Here is a 23,092-nt window from a genome sequence, read left to right as displayed (position 1 = left end):
GCTGGTTCATTAAGTTTTGCAGTGGAACGTGGACTTTATTAACCTTTATTTGGGAAATCAATCTGTAACCCACAAATGCATGCTTGCACTGAGCTTTTGTTTTTCATTTTTTTGGAACTACATGCTGAGACAGAAACCTGACTGAACTTGTGCATGTGCTAGAAAAACACACAGCTAGGAAAGAATGCTGAGGCATCTTAATAAGTTGTATGAATAATTTAGCTGGTTACCAAATACCAGTGGTTAAAATCCTCAGCCTTGGTCTGTGTCTGTATGAAGAGTTTTTCTGAATTTCCAGCTTTGCACAGTAACAAACATAATTCTGTTTAGGCTATCATTTCATGGAATTTACCAAAGAAACATATGCCTTCCTGAATTATAAATAGTACTAACATCTTTTCAGAAGTGTTTTCTAAAAGAAAAAAAATTATCTATGAACCAAGAACCAGCACAATTTTGCTGAAGGTTGGTTTCTAGAGAACAAGACAGGTTACATATCCCCACCACACAGTATGTGCAGGGTAGAATAGGTTAGGGGCCTAGTATATTTAAAATAAATCCTTGCAACTTCATTATACACAAGTAAAGATTAATATATTTAAGTATGTATAAATAAATATCTCTATACAGAAAGATATAGGGTGTAGATCCATATGTAATAGACACCCCCTAAACTAATTTCCTATAGAGAATTTAGAAAGGATATAAAAAAGATGTTTGCCCAGAGTAAAAGAGTAAGAGTGCTTGAAGGGTCCCACTGGTGTGTTTTATCCAATGACCCATTGTTTTATAAAAACTAGAGTCACTTTACTTATCTCGGAATCCCTCTGTAAGAAAGGAGTAAGCAGTCCATTCCCCTGGTTAGAAGTTTTGGCACGAGAGCCATGAATGAGGACTGGCTAGAGTGTGGGTTAAATACTATATGTAGGTGCTTTAAGACACCAGTGAAGTTAATTTAGTAAACTTCCTCTATTTCCACCAAGGATAGTGGAACGGATTAACCTCTTTATGAGTAATCCAACATTTAAGGTACCTAATTATTTGGAAGGAAAATGTGATCTCCTGTATCTTCAATCTGCTTGAGAGGTATAATATAAGGGGATTGGCCCAGACATTTTCCAGCCTGTTGCACAGGGAAACAAAGCACTTGGATTCATACTCCATTTATTCCAATAGGAACTGCCTTCACCTGTGGGTGAATTTCTTAAATATTTATTTGCCAGTGTTTTTGAGCAATTTTGCATGATATATGCATGTACTCGCAGGTCTGTCCCTTAAAAACTCATTGATGGTTATTGCCCACATGCTTAACTAAAAAAATTCCTAGCTTATTTGCCATTACCCTAAAGGCTGTTTCCCAACTTCGAGTACTGTGGCCCAAGAGATACCAAAATGTTATTATAAATGCTGCTGTGATGCTGTTGCGTGGCTTCATTCTGTAAACACAGTTAGGTTGATTGGCTGCTCTGAGACTGGCCTCGGAGAGTGCTTGTTATGGAACTTACACCCATATGTAATAAAAAGCACTAAGTTTACCCAGGAGCAGTAAAACATAGCAACCAATAAGATGTTTGCTTTTAAACAGGTGACAAATAAATTCTACCTTCTTATTGGTATGATACCTTCTTATTGGTTAGGAGTTACTTCTCCTGGGCAAACGTAGTGCCTTTTATTACATAACCCCCTTCGACTTCTAGAACAGGGGTTTAGTTTAATGACAGAGCAATATCTAAGATTATAGCTACCTTAAAAACAGTAACACTAAATAATGTAATAGTTTCATATATGTTTAAATATAGGGTACTATTTCTCTGCTCTCTGTAGTACCATTTATATAAATAGGGTTTTTTTGCAGCATTTTATAGCTCTTATCTTAAATTTTGGCTGGGACTGAACCTGATTTCTCCTTTGCAATAAGAGATTGTTAATCAAATAAACAGACCCATTCCAGTGAGACACCATGTAAGGTCTCTGCTTAGTGGTTGCGCATATAGATGTCTTCATAGCTCTATCATCCTTTGAAGAACCAGGTTTTCCATATCAACTGAGCCTATAGTTAATTGTTCACCCTTAAAGACTTTTTTTCAATTGCTTAGTTTCAAAAAAGAAATGTACTAATGTTTCCCAGTTGGTAACCCCCCCCCCTTTCCAAAGCTGCCCTGGGAAAACTTGAGAAGGTGAAAAATTAAAATGTAAATTTCAGTATAAAAAAAATGTCAATAACAGAAAATAAAAAGCAGTTTAAAAAAAGTCTCCATTTCTGGTGTACTGTCTGATACCAACTGAACTGAAAAAGAGTTTGGAAGGTGAGCATCTCCTTAAGCATTTACACAAAAGACTAAAAATATGCTCCGCTATAAAAACACAGTACTAGATACAGTATTACATATCGCTTTAGGTTTTGATTTGTTCAGCCTGGACGTTCATTCTCATATTTGCCAAAATAAGACCTTTACTATACGTTATCCGTATACGTGTACAATTATAACCAATTTTCTTGGTGTTTCTTATATTTTCAGAAAAGCAACATTTCAAGGACAGTTGAATTTTTAAAAAGTTGGAGTCCACTTTTTTCAAAAAAGAAAAGAGATGAAAAAATCTGCTTACTGGTAAGGACATCTCTGCTGTAGTAAAATGTAAATGGTGCTTAATAACAGGGCTGTGGAGTCGGAGTCGGAGGCAATTTTGGGTACCTGGAGTCGGAGTCAGCAAAAAATGAACCGACTCCGACTCCAACTAAATTTAAATGGGAATAAAAAAAAAAAAAAATAAAGCAAGTTTAAATGTCCCAATTCACAAACAGTCATAATTAATTACTTCTCTGCTATAAGAATAAAGCCCAGTGCACACAGTGCATAAACAAACACGTTGAGCGACTTTTCATTGGCTGTATGCTTCACTAAATGGGACGTAACGCACAGTTACGGTGCGGCAGCTCCACTGCGTCGTGTTCCTCTGTTACAGGGAACCCAATGCCCACTGTGAACCTAGCCTAATTCTCACTCATAACTAATTAAGTAAAAAAAATTTGCAGGACTAGAAATACTTGTATACGTGAAGGGAATGGATAGTCAATAGTTTAAAGGAACAGTAACACCAAAAAATGAAAGTGTATAAAAGTAACTAAAATATAATGTGCTGCTGCCCTGCACTGGTAAAAGTTGTGTGTTTACTTCAGAAAATCTACTATAATTTATTTAAATAAGCTGCTGTGTAGCCCCGGGGGCAGCCATTCCTGCACTGGTACAGCTGGGGTGTTTGCTACAGAAACCCTACTATAGTTTATATAAATACCCCGCTGTGTAGCCCCGGGGGCAGCCATTCCTGCACCGGTACAGCTGGGGTGTTTGCTACAGAAACCCTACTATAGTTTATATAAATACCCCGCTGTGTAGCCCCGGGGGCAGCCATTCCTGCACTGGTACAGCTGGGGTGTTTGCTACAGAAACCCTACTATAGTTTATATAATTACCCCGCTGTGTAGCCCCGGGGGCAGCCATTCCTGCACCGGTACAGCTGGGGTGTTTGCTACAGAAACCCTACTATATATAAATACCCCGCTGTGTAGCCCCGGGGGCAGCCATTCAAAGGAGAAAAGGCACAGGCACATAGCAGATAACAGATAAAACAGTATTGCATTCTACAGAACTTATCTGTTATCTGCTATGTAACCTGTGCCTTTTCTCCTTTTTTCCAGCTTGAATGGCTGCCCCCGTGGCTACACAGCAGCTTATTATATACATTATAGTAGTTTTACTGTAGCAAACACACCAGTTTTACCAGTGCAGGGCAACAGTGCATTATATTTTTATTACTTTAAAGCTCTTTTATTTTTTGGTGTTACTGTTCCTTTAAGACTGAAGCTTTAAAACATTTGAAAAACTGCTGTAATTCAGCTGTAATGTTAGCTTAAACTTTAAACATGACTATGGGATTCTAGGGAAATCATTAGGAGTAGGAGTATAGATAAAATTGTCTATCAGTTTATTATCAGTTCAGTTGTGTTTTAAGTGCCCCTTCCCCTTCCTGGATGTATAAAATACATTAGCATATTAAAAACAGAGGAGTCGGAGTCGTGGAGTCGGAGTCAGAAGTATCAGAAACTGAGGAGTCGGAGTCGGAGAATTTATCTACCGACTCCACAGCCCTGCTTAATAAACTAAAGTGGTACCGACAGATTCAGGAAAAATACACCCTATTCTGTTGCTCTTAAAAGTTTTGGTTAATTTTGTTAAACAAACCTTTATTTAAAAAGCTATCTAAACTGATGGTTTAGCTTGCTGTGTGATCGTACCATCTTTCTTTATATTATGTCATGCTTTTTTCCAGAGAACCTGGTAAAAATTATTAAAGAATTAGGAATATAAACTCAGTTGCTCTAGACTTCTTGTGCTAGACATCCTTTTGAGGGAGTTTATTTTAGCCAGCTTAAAGGAAAACTATACTCCAAACAATGTAGGTCTCAATGAAAATATGTTGCATAAACAAACTCATACGTAAAGCCTTACTTCATATTATTAAACCATTATCATAAAAAATATACTTTTTTTTAGTAATATGTGCTGTTGGGTACTCCTAAATAGAAAATTACCATATTAAGAATTAACCCTTTAAGTGCCAGCCGAATTCGTCATTTCAGTTCCCCCCAGTGCCAGACGTTTTGTGAACATTCTGTGCTCTCTCAATGTAGGGGCTTTTACTGGGGGCAGGGTTAAGTTTAGGTAGGCAAACTATATATTGTTTTTTTCAGGAGAACCTGAGCTTTCCAAATCTACCTGAGTTTTTGTGTATTTCCACTTCTGGAACAAGATTTAGAGCTTGAAATAAAAAAAAAAAAAGAAAAAATGCTATTTTTCATGATATAAGGATTTCTACCAGAAACACATTTTATTTTATGGACAAAAATTCAACTGATTTGGAAAGCCTCATGTCTCCCGAACGTGCCAATACCTGATATGTATAGTTTTATTGAGATTTCTGACTTCTATAGATCAAAAACTCCCAGCAGTAAATTACTAAATTTTCAAAGCATTACAGCAGAATACGGCATACTTTACATTCCAAAGCCAAAAATCCTGGAACATTAGGTTTACCCCAGGAAACCATACATTTTTGAAAACTACACATTCTGACGAATCCGAAATGGGTAACTATGTCTTCCAACTCCTAAGTACCAAACGGCAATGCTTTACTGAATTTAGCATTTTCTATAAAAAATTATGAAAATTCTAAAAAATCACCTCAAATCTTCCATTTTCAAGCACCTTATCTCCCACATAACATTAGGTACGAAGAAAAAACACCCTAAATATGAAAGCCAGGGGTCCACTGAACAGTTTGATGCCCATTGTGCATAGGATCACCGATGTATCTGGAATTTAGAGACCCCAAAAGGAAGTTAGTACATACAAATTGCCCAGGAGATCTCTTTAGCTACTGAAAATTCAACACATTTACTGCATTTTCTGTAGGGTAAAAACACAAAAAAATACATTGACCCCCCAAAATCATATATTTTTGGAAAGTACACATTCGGACGAATTCAAAATTGGTACCCATGTCTTTCTACTCCAAACTACTGAGTCGCAATTCTTTCCCAAAATTGCCAGTTTTGATGAAATACCTAAAAATCACATCAAATCTTCCACTTTCAAGCACCTTATCTCCCACATAACATTAGGTACCAAAAGAACACACCCTAAATATGAAAGCCAAGGGTCCGCTGAACAGTTTGATGCCCATTGTGCATAGGAACACCAATGTATCTGGCATTTAGAGACCCCATAAGGAAGTTAGTGCATACAAATTGCCCAGGAGATCTCTTTAGCTACTGAAAATTCAATACGTTTACTGCATTTTCTGTGGGGTAAAAACCCAAAAAAATACATTGACCCCCCAAAACCATATATTTTTGGAAAGTACACATTCGGGCGAATTCAAAATTGGTACCCATGTCATTCTACTCCAAACTACAGAGTCGCAGTGCTTTCCCAAAATTGCTAGTTTTGGTGAAATACCTGAAAATCACATCAAATCTTCCAGTTTCAAGCACCATATCTCCCACATAACATTAGGTACCAAGAAAACACACCCAAAATATGAAAGCCTAGGGTCCGCTGAACAGTTTGATGCCCATTGTGCATAGGATCAGCACTGTATCTGGCATTTAGAGACCCCATAAGGACGTCCGTGCATAGAGATTGCCCCAGAGGTCTCTTTAGCTACTGAAAATTCAACACGTTTACTGCATTTTCTGTGGGGTAAAAACACAAAAAAAATACATTGACCCCCCAAAACCATATATTTTTGGAAAGTACACATTCGGGCAAATTCAAAATTGGTACCCATGTCATTCTACTCCAAACTACAGAGTCGCAGTGCTTTCCCAAAATTGCTAGTTTTGGTGAAATACCTGAAAATCACATCAAATCTTCCACTTTCAAGCACCTTATCTTCCACATAACATTAGCTACCAAGAAAACACACCCGAAATATGAAAGCCTAGGGTCCGCTGAACAGTTTGATGCCCATTGTGCATAGGATCAGCACTGTATCTGGCATTTAGAGACCCCATAAGGACGTCAGTGCATAGAGATTGCCCCAGAGGTCTCTTTAGCTACTGAAAATTCAACACGTTTACTGCATTTTCTGTGGGGTAAAAACACAAAAAAATACATTGACCCCCCAAAACCATATATTTTTGGAAAGTACACATTCGGGCGAATTCAAAATTGGTACCCATGTCTTTCTACTCCAAACTACAGAGTCGCAGTGCTTTCCCAAAATTGCTAGTTGTGGTGAAATACCTGAAAATCACATCAAATCTTCCACTTTCAAGCACCATATCTCCCACATAACATTAGGTACCAAGAAAACACACCCTAAATATGAAAGCCAAGGGTCCGCTGAACAGTTTGATGCCCATTGTGCATAGGATCAGCACTGTATCTGGCATTTAGAGACCCCATAAGGATGTCAGTGCATAGAGATTGCCCGAGAGGTCTCTTTAGCTACTGAAAATTCAACACGTTTACTGCATTTTCTGTGGGGTAAAAACACAAAAAAATACATTGACCCCCCAAAACCATATATTTTTGGAAAGTACACATTCGGGCGAATTCAAAATTGGTACCCATGTCTTTCTACTCCAAACTACAGAGTCGCAGTGCTTTCCCAAAATTGCTAGTTTTGGTGAAATACCTGAAAAACACATCAAATCTTCCACTTTCAAGCACCTTATCTCCCACATAACATTAGGTACCAAGAAAACACACCCGAAATATGAAAGCCTAGGGTCCGCTGAACAGTTTGATGCCCATTGTGCATAGGATCAGCACTGTATCTGGCATTTAGAGACCCCATAAGGACGTCAGTGCATAGAGATTGCCCCAGAGGTCTCTTTAGCTACTGAAAATTCAACACGTTTACTGCATTTTCTGTGGGGTAAAAACACAAAAAAATACATTGACCCCCTAAAACCATATATTTTTGGAAAGTACACATTCGGGCGAATTCAAAATTGGTACCCATGTCTTTCTACTCCAAACTACAGAGTCGCAGTGCTTTCCCAAAATTGCTAGTTTTGGTGAAATACCTGAAAATCACATCAAATCTTCCACTTTCAAGCACCATATCTCCCACATAACATTAGGTACCAAGAAAACACACCCTAAATATGAAAGCCAAGGGTCCGCTGAACAGTTTGATGCCCATTGTGCATAGGATCAGCACTGTATCTGGCATTTAGAGACCCCATAAGGATGTCAGTGCATAGAGATTGCCCCAGAGGTCTCTTTAGCTACTGAAAATTCAACACGATTACTGCATTTTCTGTGGGGTAAAAACACACAAAAATACATTGACCCCCCAAAACCATATATTTTTGGAAAGTACACATTCGGGCGAATTCAAAATTGGTACCCATGTCTTTCTACTCCAAACTACAGAGTCGCAGTGCTTTCCCAAAATTGCTAGTTTTGGTGAAATACCTGAAAATCACATCAAATCTTCCAGTTTCAAGCACCATATCTCCCACATAACATTAGGTACCAAGAAAACACACCCTCAAATATGAAAGCCAAGGGTCCGCTGAACAGTTTGATGCCCATTGTGCATAGGATCAGCACTGTATCTGGCATTTAGAGACCCCATAAGGACGTCAGTGCATAGAGATTGCCCCAGAGGTCTCTTTAGCTACTGAAAATTCAACACGATTACTGCATTTTCTGTGGGGTAAAAACACACAAAAATACATTGACCCCCCAAAACCATATATTTTTGGAAAGTACACATTCGGGCGAATTCAAAATTGGTACCCATGTCTTTCTACTCCAAACTACAGAGTCGCAGTACTTTCCCAAAATTGCTAGTTTTGGTGAAATACCTGAAAATCACATCAAATCTTCCACTTTCAAGCACCATATCTCCCACATAACATTAGGTACGAAGAAAACACACCCTAAATATGAAAACCAAGGGTCCGCTGAACAGTTTGATGCCCATTGTGCATAGGATCACTGATGTATCTGGCATTTAGAGACCCCAAAAGGAAGTTAGTGCATACAAAGTGTATACACTGCAATATAAGCTACCGGCATGTGCATTATGCGGCATAAGACCCCCTAACAGTAAGGAGACCCTAGAAAATTATACATTTTCCGAAAGTACACAATCTGACAAAACAAAAATGGGTAAATACATCTTTCTACTGCAAACTACCAAACTACAAAGCTATGCTAAACAGAACGATTTTTTTGACATTTCTGAAAATTGTCACAAAGCTTGCATTTTACCCCATTATGTACCCCCACATTTTGTACCGTATCAACATAAAACATTCTAAATATGAACGCCAGGGGTCTACTGAACAGTTTGATGCCCTATATGCATAGATTTACCAAACTATGTGGGGTACAGGGGCACCCAAGTAAAAATAGTGCATATGAATTTTCACATAAGATGCTTCGGCTCATGCAGTTTTTGCACCCGGTATGTGTATTATGTGCCATACGACCACCTAACAGTAAGGAGACCCTAGAAAACCATATATTTTCTGAAAGTACACATTCTGACAAAACAAAAATGGGTAAATACATCTTTCTACTACAAACTACCAAACTACAAAGCTATGCTAAACAGAACGGTTTTTATGACATTTCTGAAAATTGTCACAAAGCTTGCATTTTACCCCATTATTTACCCCCACATTTTGTACCGTATCAACATAAAACATTCTAAATATGAACGCCAGGGGTCTACTGAACAGTTTGATGCCCTATATGCATAGATTTACCAAACTATGTGGGGTACAGGGGCACCCAAGTAAAAATAGTGCATATGAATTTTCACATAAGATGCTTCGGCTCATGCAGTTTTTGCACCCGGTATGTGTATTATGTGCCATACGACCACCTAACAGTAAGGAGACCCTAGAAAACCATATATTTTCCGAAAGTACACATTCTGACAAAACAAAAATGGGTAAATACATCTTTCTACTACAAACTACCAAACTACAAAGCTATGCTAAACAGAACGGTTTTTATGACATTTCTGAAAATTGTCACAAAGCTTGCATTTTACCCCATTATGTACCCCCACATTTTGTACCGTATCAACATAAAACATTCTAAATATGAACGCCAGGGGTCTACTGAATAGTTTGATGCCCTATATGCATAGATTTACCAAACTATGTGGGGTACAGGGGCACCCAAGTAAAAATAGTGCATATGAATTTTCACATAAGATGCTTCGGCTCATGCAGTTTTTGCACCCGGTATGTGTATTATGTGCCATACGACCACCTAACAGTAAGGAGACCCTAGAAAACCATATATTTTCCGAAAGTACACATTCTGACAAAACAAAAATGGGTAAATACATCTTTCTACTACAAACTACCAAACTACAAAGCTATGCTAAACAGAACGGTTTTTATGACATTTCTGAAAATTGTCACAAAGCTTGCATTTTACCCCATTATGTACCCCCACATTTTGTACCATATCAACATAAAACATTCTAAATATGAACGCCAGGGGTCTACTGAACAGTTTGATGCCCTATATGCATAGATTTACCAAACTATGTGGGGTACAGGGGCACCCAAGTAAAAATAGTGCATATGAATTTTCACATAAGATGCTTCGGCTCATGCAGTTTTTGCACCCGGTATGTGTATTATGTGCCATACGACCACCTAACAGTAAGGAGACCCTAGAAAACCATATATTTTCCGAAAGTACACATTCTGACAAAACAAAAATGGGTAAATACATCTTTCTACTACAAACTACCAAACTACAAAGCTATGCTAAACAGAACGGTTTTTATGACATTTCTGAAAATTGTCACAAAGCTTGCATTTTACCCCATTATGTACCCCCACATTTTGTACCGTATCAACATAAAACATTCTAAATATGAACGCCAGGGGTCTACTGAACAGTTTGATGCCCTATATGCATAGATTTACCAAACTATGTGGGGTACAGGGGCACCCAAGTAAAAATAGTGCATATGAATTTTCACATAAGATGCTTCGGCTCATGCAGTTTTTGCACCCGGTATGTGTATTATGTGCCATACGACCACCTAACAGTAAAGACACCCTAGAAACCCATATATTTTCCGAAAGTACACATTCTGACAAAACAAAAATGGGTAAATAAAACTTTCTACTGCAAACTACCAAATTACAAAGCTATGCTAAACAGAACTGTTTTTGTGACATTTCTGAAAATCGTCACAAAGCTTGCATGTTGCCCCATTATGTACCCCACATTTAGTAACGTACCAACATAAAACACTCTAAGTATGAACGCCACTAGTCTACTGAACAGTTTGATGCCCAATATGAATAGATTTACCAAACTATGTGGGGTACAGAGGATGCCAAATTGAAATACAGCAGACAAAATGTCCATGTGCAAAGACAAGTAACAAAGAACAATGTAAAAAGCAATAAAATTGATAAAGATAAAAAAAATCACTAAAATCATTTTTTTTTTTTTTTGCCTAATAATATCTGCGGGCAGAATAACCGTTTGAGTATTTTGGCTAGGGCAAATAAGTTTTACAGACAAAGTCAAGCAAACAACAACTATGCATAACTGAAAATGCTATAAAATGGCTAAACATGCAGTAAAATACCCAAAAATCCACCAAAATCACAGAAAATGTAGTAGAAACACCAAAATAATACACAAAAGGTATTGCGCAGTGCGGTTAGCGAATACACTATCCGCAATGGCAATAAAACATTTTTTTCAGGCAAGAATAAAAACGATGCGATTAGAAAAAAAAAAATAATTACAAAATTACATAAGTGTGTAAGTGTGTGTGTACATGTGTGTAAAATGTGTTTTGTGTGCATGTGTGCGAGTGTGCAAGCAAGTGTGAGTTTCTCTAAGTGCTGTAAGTGATAAATGTTTGAAAACCTCCCAAAAATGCATGTGTGTGGGTGTAAGTGTGAGTATAAGTGTGTATTTGTGTAATAAATGTGTGATTGTGTGTTTGTGTGTGTATTTGCCACTTACTTGGGGTCTAGAAGATCAGGATCTGCAGGAGAAACTCGATCTGGCCCAGCAGCAGTAGATCATGTGAGGGGGCGTGTCAGGAAGCAGGGGGGCCAGAGGGGGAAGCTGCGGAAGGGAGAGGAGCTGCACAGAAAGCCACGTGGATGGCAGGTATGTATCATGGGGCCCCTGGGCAATCGCTACCCAGGGGCCACTCGTTCCCCACCTCTGACTATTGTCTGGAGGCTGGGGAACGAGTGGGGAGCGAAGGAATGGCTTGAAAAGCCATTCCTCCGCTCCCAAAACCGGAAGTGCAGCAGGACGTAGAATCTACGTTCTGTGGCACTTTGGTCCTTTGATACACAGGACGTAGATTCTACGTCCTGTGGCACTAAAAAGGTTAAGGGCCTCCTCCTGGGATCATAGGACTCACAGAGTCCTATGATCAGAGTTCTGTCTTTTGCTTCCACACTTATTCCTGTTACAGTTAGAGCTGCATTATTTCTGGCCATGTGATCTCTGAGGGAGCACACAGCCCATCACTAAATGGTGGATCAAGGATGTAAAGGGACACTATTTACTGATATATATATTCCAGGTTGGCGAGATTCTTAAATAGGCCACTTAACATAAGAAAATATAAACTATCTGTTGGTTAAGTATTCATTCCTGGGGTATTGTTTTCCTTTAAGTTTGGAAAGTGACAAGTCGAGTCATTTTCTTCCTGATTTAGCCACTCAAACGCTGAGCCAAACTGTGCAGTTGTGCTGATCTGATCATTTGCATTAAAGAGACCAATTAGATAAAGACTGCATCAACTATCTGATGCTTCTAACCTGACTGACATTAAGGGCTCTGGCACACGGGGGAGATTATTCGCCCGCGACAAAACTCCCTGTTCGCGGGCGACTAATCTCCCCAAGTTGCCATGACCCGCCATCCCGCCGGCGAACATGTAAGTCGCAGGCGGGATGGCACACGCGGCAGCGCGATTTCCCGAAATCGCCGAAAAAGACTTGCGAGTCATGTAAGTCGCCGGCGGGATGGCGGGTCATGGCAACTCAGGGAGATTAGTTGCCCGCGAACAGGGAGTTTTGTCGCGGGAGACTAATCTCCCCCGTGTGCCAGAGCCCTAATTGATCCAGGGCACCATACACAGCCAAGTAGAGTAAGGGCAATCTGGGCCTGTATTTAAGAGCTTTGAGTTCTCTGTTATTTAAGTAGCCCAGAAACTGTTTTGTTTTTTTTCTTTTTAATTTGTCTGGCCAACCTTTGCATTCGAAGAACGTTTAAATTGGAAATATTGTAAATCTACCTGTGGTGCGTTAACATTGCAATATATTGAGTGATTTTTTTTTTATAAATGTCCATCTTAGGATGCCTGTATACAGTGTATTTCTAGATATGCAAAATGCCACATTATGTGGTTTTGTGTTGATAAAGAGCTTCTTCAGGTTTAGTGGCTAGAGATCAGAAATGGTTTTGGCATATAGATCAGAAAAGGTTTTTTTGGCACTTGTAATTCTCTGGTGTGCATCCCATAGGAGTAGGGGTTTAGTAGTAAGCTGAATTCTCCATTTAGCTCATAAAGAGTTTTCAGAGCTATGAATGCAATCATTCAAAGGCCCTGGTGGGCAAAACATCCTGGCAGCAAAATGTTGCATCTTATTAGGGACTTCCATCACCTTTGGCACAGAAGGTAAATGTTTCATCCCTGGCTGGGCTTTCTGGTGATGCTCTTGATTTGCTGAGTGCTTATAATTGAAGCTTCTTTTGCTTTCACAGTACATTCCTGAGCTTTGCTCTTACTTACAAATCTTCTGGCCTTACATAAAAATGATCTAACATCTGTAAATAAAAGCAAATTGCATTCTTGGCTCTAGTCTATGCCGTCTTGAAGGCCACCAACTTTTTTCTTTTCCTATTGGAAAGCTAATGTACATTTAGGGGCACATTTACTAAGACACGAATTCGAATCCGAATTGGGAAAATTCCGATTGGAAAACGAACATTTTGCGACTTTTTCGTATTTTTTGCGAATTTTCGGCGCCTTTACGACTTTGCGGAAATTGTCGCGACTTTTTCGTTACCAATACGAGTTTTCCGTAGCCATTACGATGCGCTCGTATCTTGTCGCGACTTTTCCGTATTGAGCGCTCGTAAGCGGCGGGCGAAACTTTCAGACTTAGCATGATTTTGGAAGCCTCCCATAGGACTCAATGGCACCCTGCAGCTCCAACCTGGCCCAAGAAAAGTCACCATATTGAAGCTTGAATGAATCCGAATCTTTCGTACTCGGCGTGAAAGCTGCGAAAAAGTCGCGACTTTTCGCGCAAGTATTAACGCTACGAAAAAAATCGCCAGATTTTGCGCAACATTCGGAATGGCAACGAAAAAGTCGCGACAATTATCCGAAAAATCGCAAAATACCGATCATTACGAAAAAAACGCAATCGGACACATTTGGCCGTTCGTGAGTAAGTAAATGGGCCCCTTAGTGTATCTGCCAGGCTCATTTACTAACCGTGGGCTAATTGCACTGTTGCAGTAACCTGTGGAAACCAGTCAAATTTCTGTTTAACATAATTACAGGTATGGGATCTGTTATCCAGAAACTGATTATCCAGAAAGTTCTAAATTATGGAAAGGCCATCTCCTATAGACTCCACATTGATCAAATAATTCAGGTTTTTAAAAATGTAATAATGTTTTTTTCTTTGTAATAATAAAACAGTACCTTGTACTTGATCCCAACTAAGGTATAATTAATTGTTATTGGAGGCAAAACAATCCTGTTTGGTTTATTCAGTGTTTAAAAGTTTTTTTGTAGGTTTGTAGATCCAAATTACAGAAAGATCCATTATCTGGAAAATCCCTGGTCCCAAGCATTCTGGATAACAGTTCCCATACCTGTATTATTCTTCCTGCTTCTGGCTGAACAAAGCAAATAATTTCTTGGTTGCTGTGGATTTGCTTGCTATAGATAAGTATTGCACATTATTGTGACTGAACTCAGTTAATGTTTACCCCCTTTTTTGCAAGCAGAACATTTCTTCACTTTATGTATGCATTCTAGCATATGAATAGTAGAGGCACTATACTTTGAACTTATTCAAAGAACAGTGCTGTCCTATGAAAAATTTCTTAGGCAGGGCAATCCAATTGCCAGCTACTGCACTTATTTCTACAAAAAATGTAGATTCACTTAACTGAATAAAGGGAATTAGACACATGGATTATTTCACCAAGTTGTTTTATATTAGTCTCACAGTTGTTCGCTGTCCATACTTTTTAAGAAAATTCTAATAAAAAGCTATGTTGGCATGTGAATTGCTTAAGGGAAAAAGACCGCATTCAGTTAGGATCATGTGGAAAAGGTGCACAAACACTATGTACCTAATTCCACAGATTGAAAGAAAACCACAATACTCTATATCTGTTTTTAGGGACTAATACCCCACCCCCCTTTAAGCTCACAATTTTTAAGGGATGGATTTTAAAACTTAAAGTCCCTCAGCTTTTTAGAGAATCTTTGTACCACCCACTATGGCAAACAGAAGCACATCAAGTCCAAGAATCCTACAGTTGGAACACATTGAAACAAGTTGAGAGAGGGGGCTGCATGACATGACACTGCGAGTTTGTGAATTTTAGGGATTTTTTTAAATGGTTTTCTTTTAACCTGTGGAATCAGGTATGAATGTGCCCCAACTGAATGATCGCATGTCAAGAAGGAGGGTATAGTTTCCCTTTAAACTACCTCACCTAATTACAGTGGTGGTTGTAAGGGTAAAAACAAACACTGATCGAGTAATACTATGCAAAAATTGATTTTTTTTTTTTTTTAACGTCTTTTATTTACCAAACACAATAAGGCTAATGCCACACGAGGCGTAGGGCTGAAATTTTCGGCAAGCGGATAAACACTTGCCGAAAATTCAGCCCTACGCCTCCTACTTGTGCCTGCACCCGAATGAATGGGATACGCTCGGGTGCAGGCACATGTAGCCGATATACGCATGAAAACGCGAGACTTTGCATTCTCTCGCGTTTTCATGCGTATATCGGCTACATGTGCCTGCACTCGAGCGTATCCCATTCATTCGGGTGCAGGCACAAGTAGCAGGCGTAGGGCATTAGCCTAATAGTTAGATTCACATTTATCATATGGATTATGCAAAATTATCCATTGTACACTTAGAAATTAGTCATGAAAACATAGAAACGTTATGTTATTTTACACTCGGGTATGTTGGGTGTTGTGTTATCTCGATTTGTGTTCCAGTGCGCCCATATTTTGTCAAACTGTTTTTGTTTGTTTTCATTCTACGCTGCCATTTTGTCCATTGCTTGTATTATTTGGTGAATGGCAAATTGGCCTCCTGTTTTACAACCTTTTGCTATAAGCGTTATAGTTGCATTAAATGATAATATGGATTTTTTAATGAAAAGGATAGACAGGATACATTTTCAGCATAAATCCCATTTATTTTGCTAATGTTGAAAGGTGGTTATAGACCCCTTTGCTATTATTACAGGCTCAGATTAGCAAGCTTGCATAAGGGGTTAACAGCCATCTGCTTGTTTTCTCCTCCCTGTTAGGAAAATGGGTTCCGACTTGAAAGCCTGCGCACCATCCTACAGCAGGAAGTCCTGATACAGGAGGATGTGGAGCTGATTGAGTTGCTTGACCCGGGGATCCTGTCTGCTGGACAGACCCAGAATCAACAGAATGGCCATCTTCCTACACTCTGGTCCATAGCAACACCAAATATTTGGTACTGTTCAGCAAATAAGAATCACTGATATTTTGCCTTATATGAAAAATCTCTTTAACTGTTAAATGTTTTGATCTGCACAGATGTTAGTGTAGGAAGGGCTTAGTGTCTTTGTGCTGCTATTTTAAATCTAATGTCAGCTGGTCAGCTCACAGGCAAAGTCCATCCTTTCCCCACCTTGTCCCTTGTTACATTCATTGGCTTTCTGACAAGTGCTTGTTGGCTGACAATCTCTCATTTAGAGACCCTAGCTTTGTGCCTAGCTTACAAAAACAGCTAACCATTTCCATTAACTCTGAATACTTCTGGTTTTGTAAATAACTTAGCTTCCTGTTCAGTGATTGTGTCTTGCCTGGACCTTTGTCAGGTTTTTTAGTATGCTTAAGGACTTTATTCTCCAAGAAAAACTAAGCTAAAATATCAGTGATGGAACATTTCACAGAGGCAGACTTCTAAAATAAAGGAAATGGGTAGATGAGCGTTAAAGGGGTATTGTTATCAGATATTGCCCTTTTTAAAGGGGCTATCAACCCCCCTTTAACATGAGTGCAATAATAGGGCTTGTGCTTAACATACTTTTTACCTATTGTTTTAATCTAAAAATGTCAATGGCTTTTCTTATGCTTTCTAAAAAGGGAAAATGAAGCTACTCCATGTTTGGTCCTTGTGAGGTAGATAATTAGATTACCAGAGCTCAAAAAAAAAAATAAGTCCATTATGCGGGGGGTTGTCTGTGCACTCATAATCAAAATTATATATGTTGCAAGGATGAAACATGGAGTAGCTTTAGTTTCCCTGTTTAGCTCAAAACAGAACAAAAGATTGAGACAATAGGCAAAACGTTTGTTCAGCACAAGCCCTATTCATTGCACTCATGTTGGCCAACAGGGTATGCTGTCCTTTTTAAAATAAAGATTATATCATTTACATTTACTCATGTTTTAATAGTGTTTTGCTATTGTTTACCACATTATAGGTAATTATTTTATAGTTTTAAAATGAATCACCTCCACCATGTTCTTTTGACATGAGCTAATTTTTATAAAATCACAGTTAACTTCTCTAATGTGCTCTTGTTTAGCAAAGGTATTTTTAAGTGTAAACTTATTCCTTTAAGCAGGTGACCAGTAAATGTTACCTACTGATTGTTTGTTATGGGTTACTATGACTGTGCACATAAAAGGCGTAAAGTTTGGCCAGGGGCAGTAACCCATAGCAACCACTAAAATATTGGCTTTAAAGCAGGTTACCATGCAATGCTACCTGCTGGTATAGGTGGAAAGAAGTGTAGCAAACGTTTCATCCTATATTACATAACTCCTTAGTGTTTTTATTACATAAACCCATAACTGCTACTACACATACATTTTCTTCCAAATGAAGCATATTTGTTATCTCTTTTGTTAATTTTGCATTTTTTCTTTTATTGTGTACACTGTAGGATAATGGCACACAGGGCTTTTTTTGACAATTTTAAGTGTCTTATTTTTAAGAAGTCCAAAAATGTCATGTTAAATCACCTAAAAACAGTTCTCCCAAGACTTACATTGCTGCTATGAGAACTTATCGGGCAACAGTTGCCTGAAAAAGCTGTATGTGTGCCAACTGAGTTTTATTCGATAGCTGACAACAATGCGCAGTACAAATCGTTTGATGTCTCTTGCTCTACCAAAGTTGGGCTGAAACTTCTTTTAGAAGAGGTGCCAGCGACAAACTATGTATGCTGATATCAGCTTTCTTAACCAGTTTTTTTTTCCCTTTGTTTGCCACAGGGAAATGTCCGTATTATTTGCTTTTCTTAGTGCACTGGCTGCCTTGCAGTCCTGGTCCATTTCTTCGTCACTCGTATGGGGGCCAAGCCTCATCCTCTTTGCTGCCTTTACTGTCTTGAGAGCTCTCCATACTTGGCGCTCGGCTACACTGCGGATGATCCTGAGAAAATACTGCAACCAAGTGGAAGGAACAGTACTGAATAGCCGAGCCTTCACTAACCTTGTGAGAAAGGCACTGCGCCTCATTCAGGAAACAGAAGTTATTTCTCGAGGATTCACGCTGTAAGTGTTTTATGGTTCAGATATAGACCAAATAAGAATCCCTTTTAGTGTAGGGATGAAAGTGCACTTGTAGGCTTCTGCTATACAGTTTTGGGGTATATAAATATTTACATGCATAGTAAGTAAAACTACTATCTAAAGAATCACATGGGCATTTTATAATGAACCACAAGAAGTACAGCTGCACTTGAGAAAGATTTGGTAAAGAATTAACTCATGCAGTGAAGGAGTGTACTTCTTGTACATATAGATGTAGGTAGTCCGTCAGCAGCTTTTTATCGCCCCATGTATGGCCACATTTAGGCTGGCCCTTCTTCTATATGCGGTACCACAGAAGGATACTAATGCAATTGAACCTCACCTTAAAATGTAGCCATGCTCACACATTGCTATAAATGTGTTATATTTTATATAAATTGTTTTAATAGGCCACAGCTAAATGAATTTTCAATTTTAAAACTTTCAGTTCAGGACAAGTAAAGCACAAACTATTTACAAGTTTGATCTTCCAGTGCACTATTCCTTACCCAGAGCTTAGTGTGGTTTTTTTTTAATGACTCAGTGGGGCTTTCCATTGTGACAGTTATAACCTGCAAGGCATTATTCATTTGTCGGGTTGTAACTTGCAGATCTTTATTGCATTGCGTTATATCAGCAACAGTTCTACTCATTCAACACTTTACTTAAAGCCACGTTTTTTATCGTAACCCAACAAATTAGCCACATATGTTTAGATTGCTTTGCTTGTATTAATGATTCTGAATTTTTCTAGGCACAGCACCTTAATGTAAAACAATATACTCCTACAACTACCCTCATTTGCCTTCTGAAATGACTGTTATTCAGTGAAGTGAATCAGTTGTGTGTATTTGATGTACAGTGTGTAGAAATGTGGTTTGGCTGGAACATCTGTACAGATGTATCACATTTTACTTTTCAAGTTTGCTTGACAGGGTCAGTGCTGCTTGTCCATATGGTAAAGCTGGGCAACATGCCAGTCAGCACCTCCTCGGCTTACGCAAAGCAGTCTACCGGACCGTCAGAACCAACTTTAGAATTTCTAGGCTTGCTACCCTGTACATGCTGAAACAATATCCTTCATAAGGGATTCAATATTTGAAATGTGTACTGTATGATTATCCAGGAGGTTTTAGATGACTTGGGTTCAAATGTTTATTTTTTTGGTTTATTATGTGGGCAGGCTTCCCTTAGCTAATAGTTACACACAGATTGGGGACCGCATCGGCTCGTTGATGTGGTCCCCGAACAGACGGCGCCTATACCCGCCGTTCTAATTCAATCGTTTGGCCCCAGGGTCAAATGATCAAATTAGCAGATATCGCCCACCCGTAGGTGGGGATATCGGGAGAAAATCACCAGTGAGTGGATCTTACCGTGTATGGCCACCAACCTTAATAAGCAGATTTTTTAACTTGAAGTGGGCAGTATTTGGCCGATTATATATATGACAGAGATATTGGTCTGTAAAGCCAGATATTGGTGGAGTAGGCCCATCAAAGTGCCCCATACACATACAGATAAGCTGCTGACTCAGATTCAAGAAGCTGAATGTATGGCACATTGAAGTGTGGTAGTAAAACATGTCCTTGTTTCTAAAGAGATGGTGGTAGTGCCAATATAAGTGTATTACTGTCTTTTCTGCAATTGTGCTATAAAAAAACATAGATAAAAAAGGCCTTTTCATATCAGTATGGAATCCTGGAATGTGATCAGTAAAGCCTTGAGCAGAGCACCCTATGGTTCTTTTTCTGTTCATTTTGAAAAACACATTTTTTTAAAGACACCGTTAGGTCATTTATTTGTAAATAATAGAACTGTTCTTATGTTTAACCAGTAAATTTATTCTCAGTCAAGTGAAAGCTTTAGGTTTGCATGATGTCAGCTGATTATAGGCCCTGAAGAATGATAAATGTGCTATCAAGTAGGCTTAATGCAGCACATGTAGAGTATTAACCCAAGATTAAATGGAGCACGGAAAGGTAGAGAGGAAATAGGCCAGTGGCAGATGTTTCTTTATATTCATGAATGCAGCTGGCTGTGCCTGACAGATTGGACAATTTACTTACCATGTAGTTTATTCATTTTAGGAAATGCCTGCTTGGTTTGACGTTAAATATATAAAAAACCCTACAGCTGTCAAGCTCCTGTGCAGAACTTGCATATCCAAGTAGTTACCCAGTTGGCAAACTAAGCAAATTTGCTGCTTGCACTAAACCAACTCAGCTGTCAAACGGCTTAACAGGAAACTCAGGGAGGAAAGAATTAGTGGAAGATTGTGCTTGGATTACTCAATGTGATAAATCTCTACTTACCTGCACTGGTTATTGCACCAAGCAGAGCTACATGGAAACATGCATTCTATTTGTAATGTGTATGTACTGGATTTGGCTGGATGGAGATTTAGGGGCTGATTTACTAACCCACGAATGGGTCGAAATGAGTCCGATTGCGTTTTTTTCGTAAAGATCGGTATTTTGCGATTTTTTCGTATTTTTTGCGATTTTTTTCGGCGTCTTTACGAATTTTTTGTTACCAATACGATTTTTGCGTAAAAACGCGAGTTTTTCATAGCCATTACGAAAGTTGCGTAAAATCTTGCGATTTTTCGTAGCGTTAAAACTTGCGCAAAAAGTTGCGCTTTTTTCGTAGCGTTAAAACTTACGCGAAACTTCGCACCTTTTAAGTTTTAACGCTACGAAAAAGGCGCAACTTTTCGCGTAAGTTTTAACGCTACGGAAAAATCGCAAGATTTTACGCAACTTTCGTAAAGGCTATGAAAAACTCGCGTTTTTACGCAAAAATCGTATTGGTAATGAAAAATTCGTAAAGACGCCGAAAAAATCGCAAAACATACGAAAAAGTCGCAAAATGTTCGTTTTCAAGTCGGAACTTTTCCAATTCGGGTCGGATTCGTGGGTTAGTAAATCAGCCCCTTAGTGTGTGTGAAAAAGTTAGATGTTAGATTTATCATTTAAAGTAGTTAATCTTTTGCAGCTCCATTTCCTATTTAAAGAAAAAGGAATTGGTGAAACAAGGACCTCCGTGCTTTAGTCATAAGGCTACTGCCACACTGGGCAAAACATAATAAAAAAACTACCCCTCTTCTCTGATGTACTTTATGGTGTGTCTGCACCAAGCGTCACTGGGTAGGCCTGGGTGCAGATGTGGAGCAGATTTTGGAGTATGGAGTATTTTCGCACCAAAATCCACTCCATGTGTCTGCAACCAGGCCTACGCGGTGTTTCTGGGTGCAGACACACCATAAAGCAGTTTAGAGTGGGTGGTTTAATGGCCTGTGTATAAAATGCCCTTTGTGGCAGCAGACTTAAAGGACAATGAAAGGTTAATATAAATTAAAATTAAATTAAAATTCTTTTTAAGAACTTACTGCATATGTAAATTCCCAGATCCCTGCTTGCTTCTCTGAGATATGGTGCTGGCAGCCTACAGCAGTGTGAAGCCTACAGTGACATCACTGAAATCTCTCTGTCCTTCCTGTAGGTGCCAGCGGCAGCCTTCCTATTCCCTGAGCATGTGTGTAACTTGATCCTTTCTCCTGTTCTGAGCTACACATGCCCACCAGCCAATCAGAAGTGGATCTGGCAGAGGGGAGGGGGGGAGGGAATGAAACATGTGCAGTATGAAGCAAGGAGGGAATGGAAGGGAGAATACCTTTTTAGAGATGGCTGCCTGTTCTAGAAAATGTGAAGTAAGTGTGACTGAGTAAATATTTGATTAGGTGAGCCAAAAGTGTGGTGTTTTTACTAAATAGGAGGACTATTGGGCAGTATGCTTTTTAAATTTTGACTTGCATTCTCCTTTAAGTGTTTGCAGCTTTGCACTGTAATTACGCTTGGATTAATTGCACTTATATATATGCAATGCACAAAGGTCTCTGCCAGAATGCCTAGACTGACAAGGCACATTAGATCACTGAAACATTACACACCTCTTAGCAACACATGCAGCAGGCAGAATAATAATCCATGAAATCATTTCATTGATAATCAGGAATCCTAGAAAATCTTCTACTGACCTTTCGATTTACCTCACCCATTGTAATAGTCATATTTTTATACTGTAGCTATCCTGATATGTGGTGCTTTTCCTTAACCCTAATCAACTTATCCCCTAAACTCTGAGATAGATAATGTCACTAATTACATCTGTGTCGTTCCTCTGAAAGACCTGGGTTTGGGATTGTGTGAGGAGCATGTGTCTGAGGAGGAAGCCCATAATTTAACAGATGCTTTCAGTCTTCCTGCTTTAAAGGTAAGTTAGTAAAATATATCCTCTGGCCACATACAGTTTCTAGGCTATCACATCTTTTGTGGATTGTGTGAGTTTTAGCCATGGCAGAAAGTGAACTGACACTGATCTCAATACTATTTTTATGGTATTACAATGTTCCCCAAAAATAAGGCTTTGCTTTTATTTTATTTATTTACTGTTATTTATATAGCACTAGCACATTTTACAGAGCTTTACAGGGATTATACATCATTCACATTAGTCCTTGCCCCAGAGGAGTTTAAAATCTGATGTCACTATCACATTCACACACACTATAGTCAATTTAGTCAAAATCCAGTTAACCTGCCTGTATATTTTTATGGGAGGAAACCCACACAGACACAGGTAGAACATACAGATTCCATCCAGATAGTGCCCTGGCTGGGATTGAACTGAGGATCCCAGCACCTTTTATATAATTAACCAA

The 23,092-nt window shown here is 38.9% G+C and overlaps 1 protein-coding gene across 2 annotated transcripts in view; it reads left to right on the top strand.

Moving 5' to 3' along the window:
* Positions 1–23,092, top strand: part of vezt (vezatin, adherens junctions transmembrane protein) — a 44,179-nt gene that overhangs the window by 9,906 nt on the left and 11,181 nt on the right. Inside the window, exons 3-7 of one of the 2 annotated variants that reach the window (XM_012959191.3) lie at positions 2,520–2,609; positions 16,122–16,297; positions 18,070–18,351; positions 19,305–19,442; positions 22,497–22,644. In XM_012959191.3, coding sequence (XP_012814645.2) covers positions 2,520–2,609; positions 16,122–16,297; positions 18,070–18,351; positions 19,305–19,442; positions 22,497–22,644 — 834 coding nt within the window. 2 annotated transcript variants of the gene reach the window in all.

The sequence above is a fragment of the Xenopus tropicalis genome, chromosome 3 (genome assembly GCF_000004195.4).
Source record: "Xenopus tropicalis strain Nigerian chromosome 3, UCB_Xtro_10.0, whole genome shotgun sequence".
Lineage (NCBI taxonomy): Eukaryota > Metazoa > Chordata > Amphibia > Anura > Pipidae > Xenopus > Xenopus tropicalis.
Note: the sequence above shows the minus strand (reverse complement) of the source record. Positions and strands in the feature narration are given on the sequence as shown.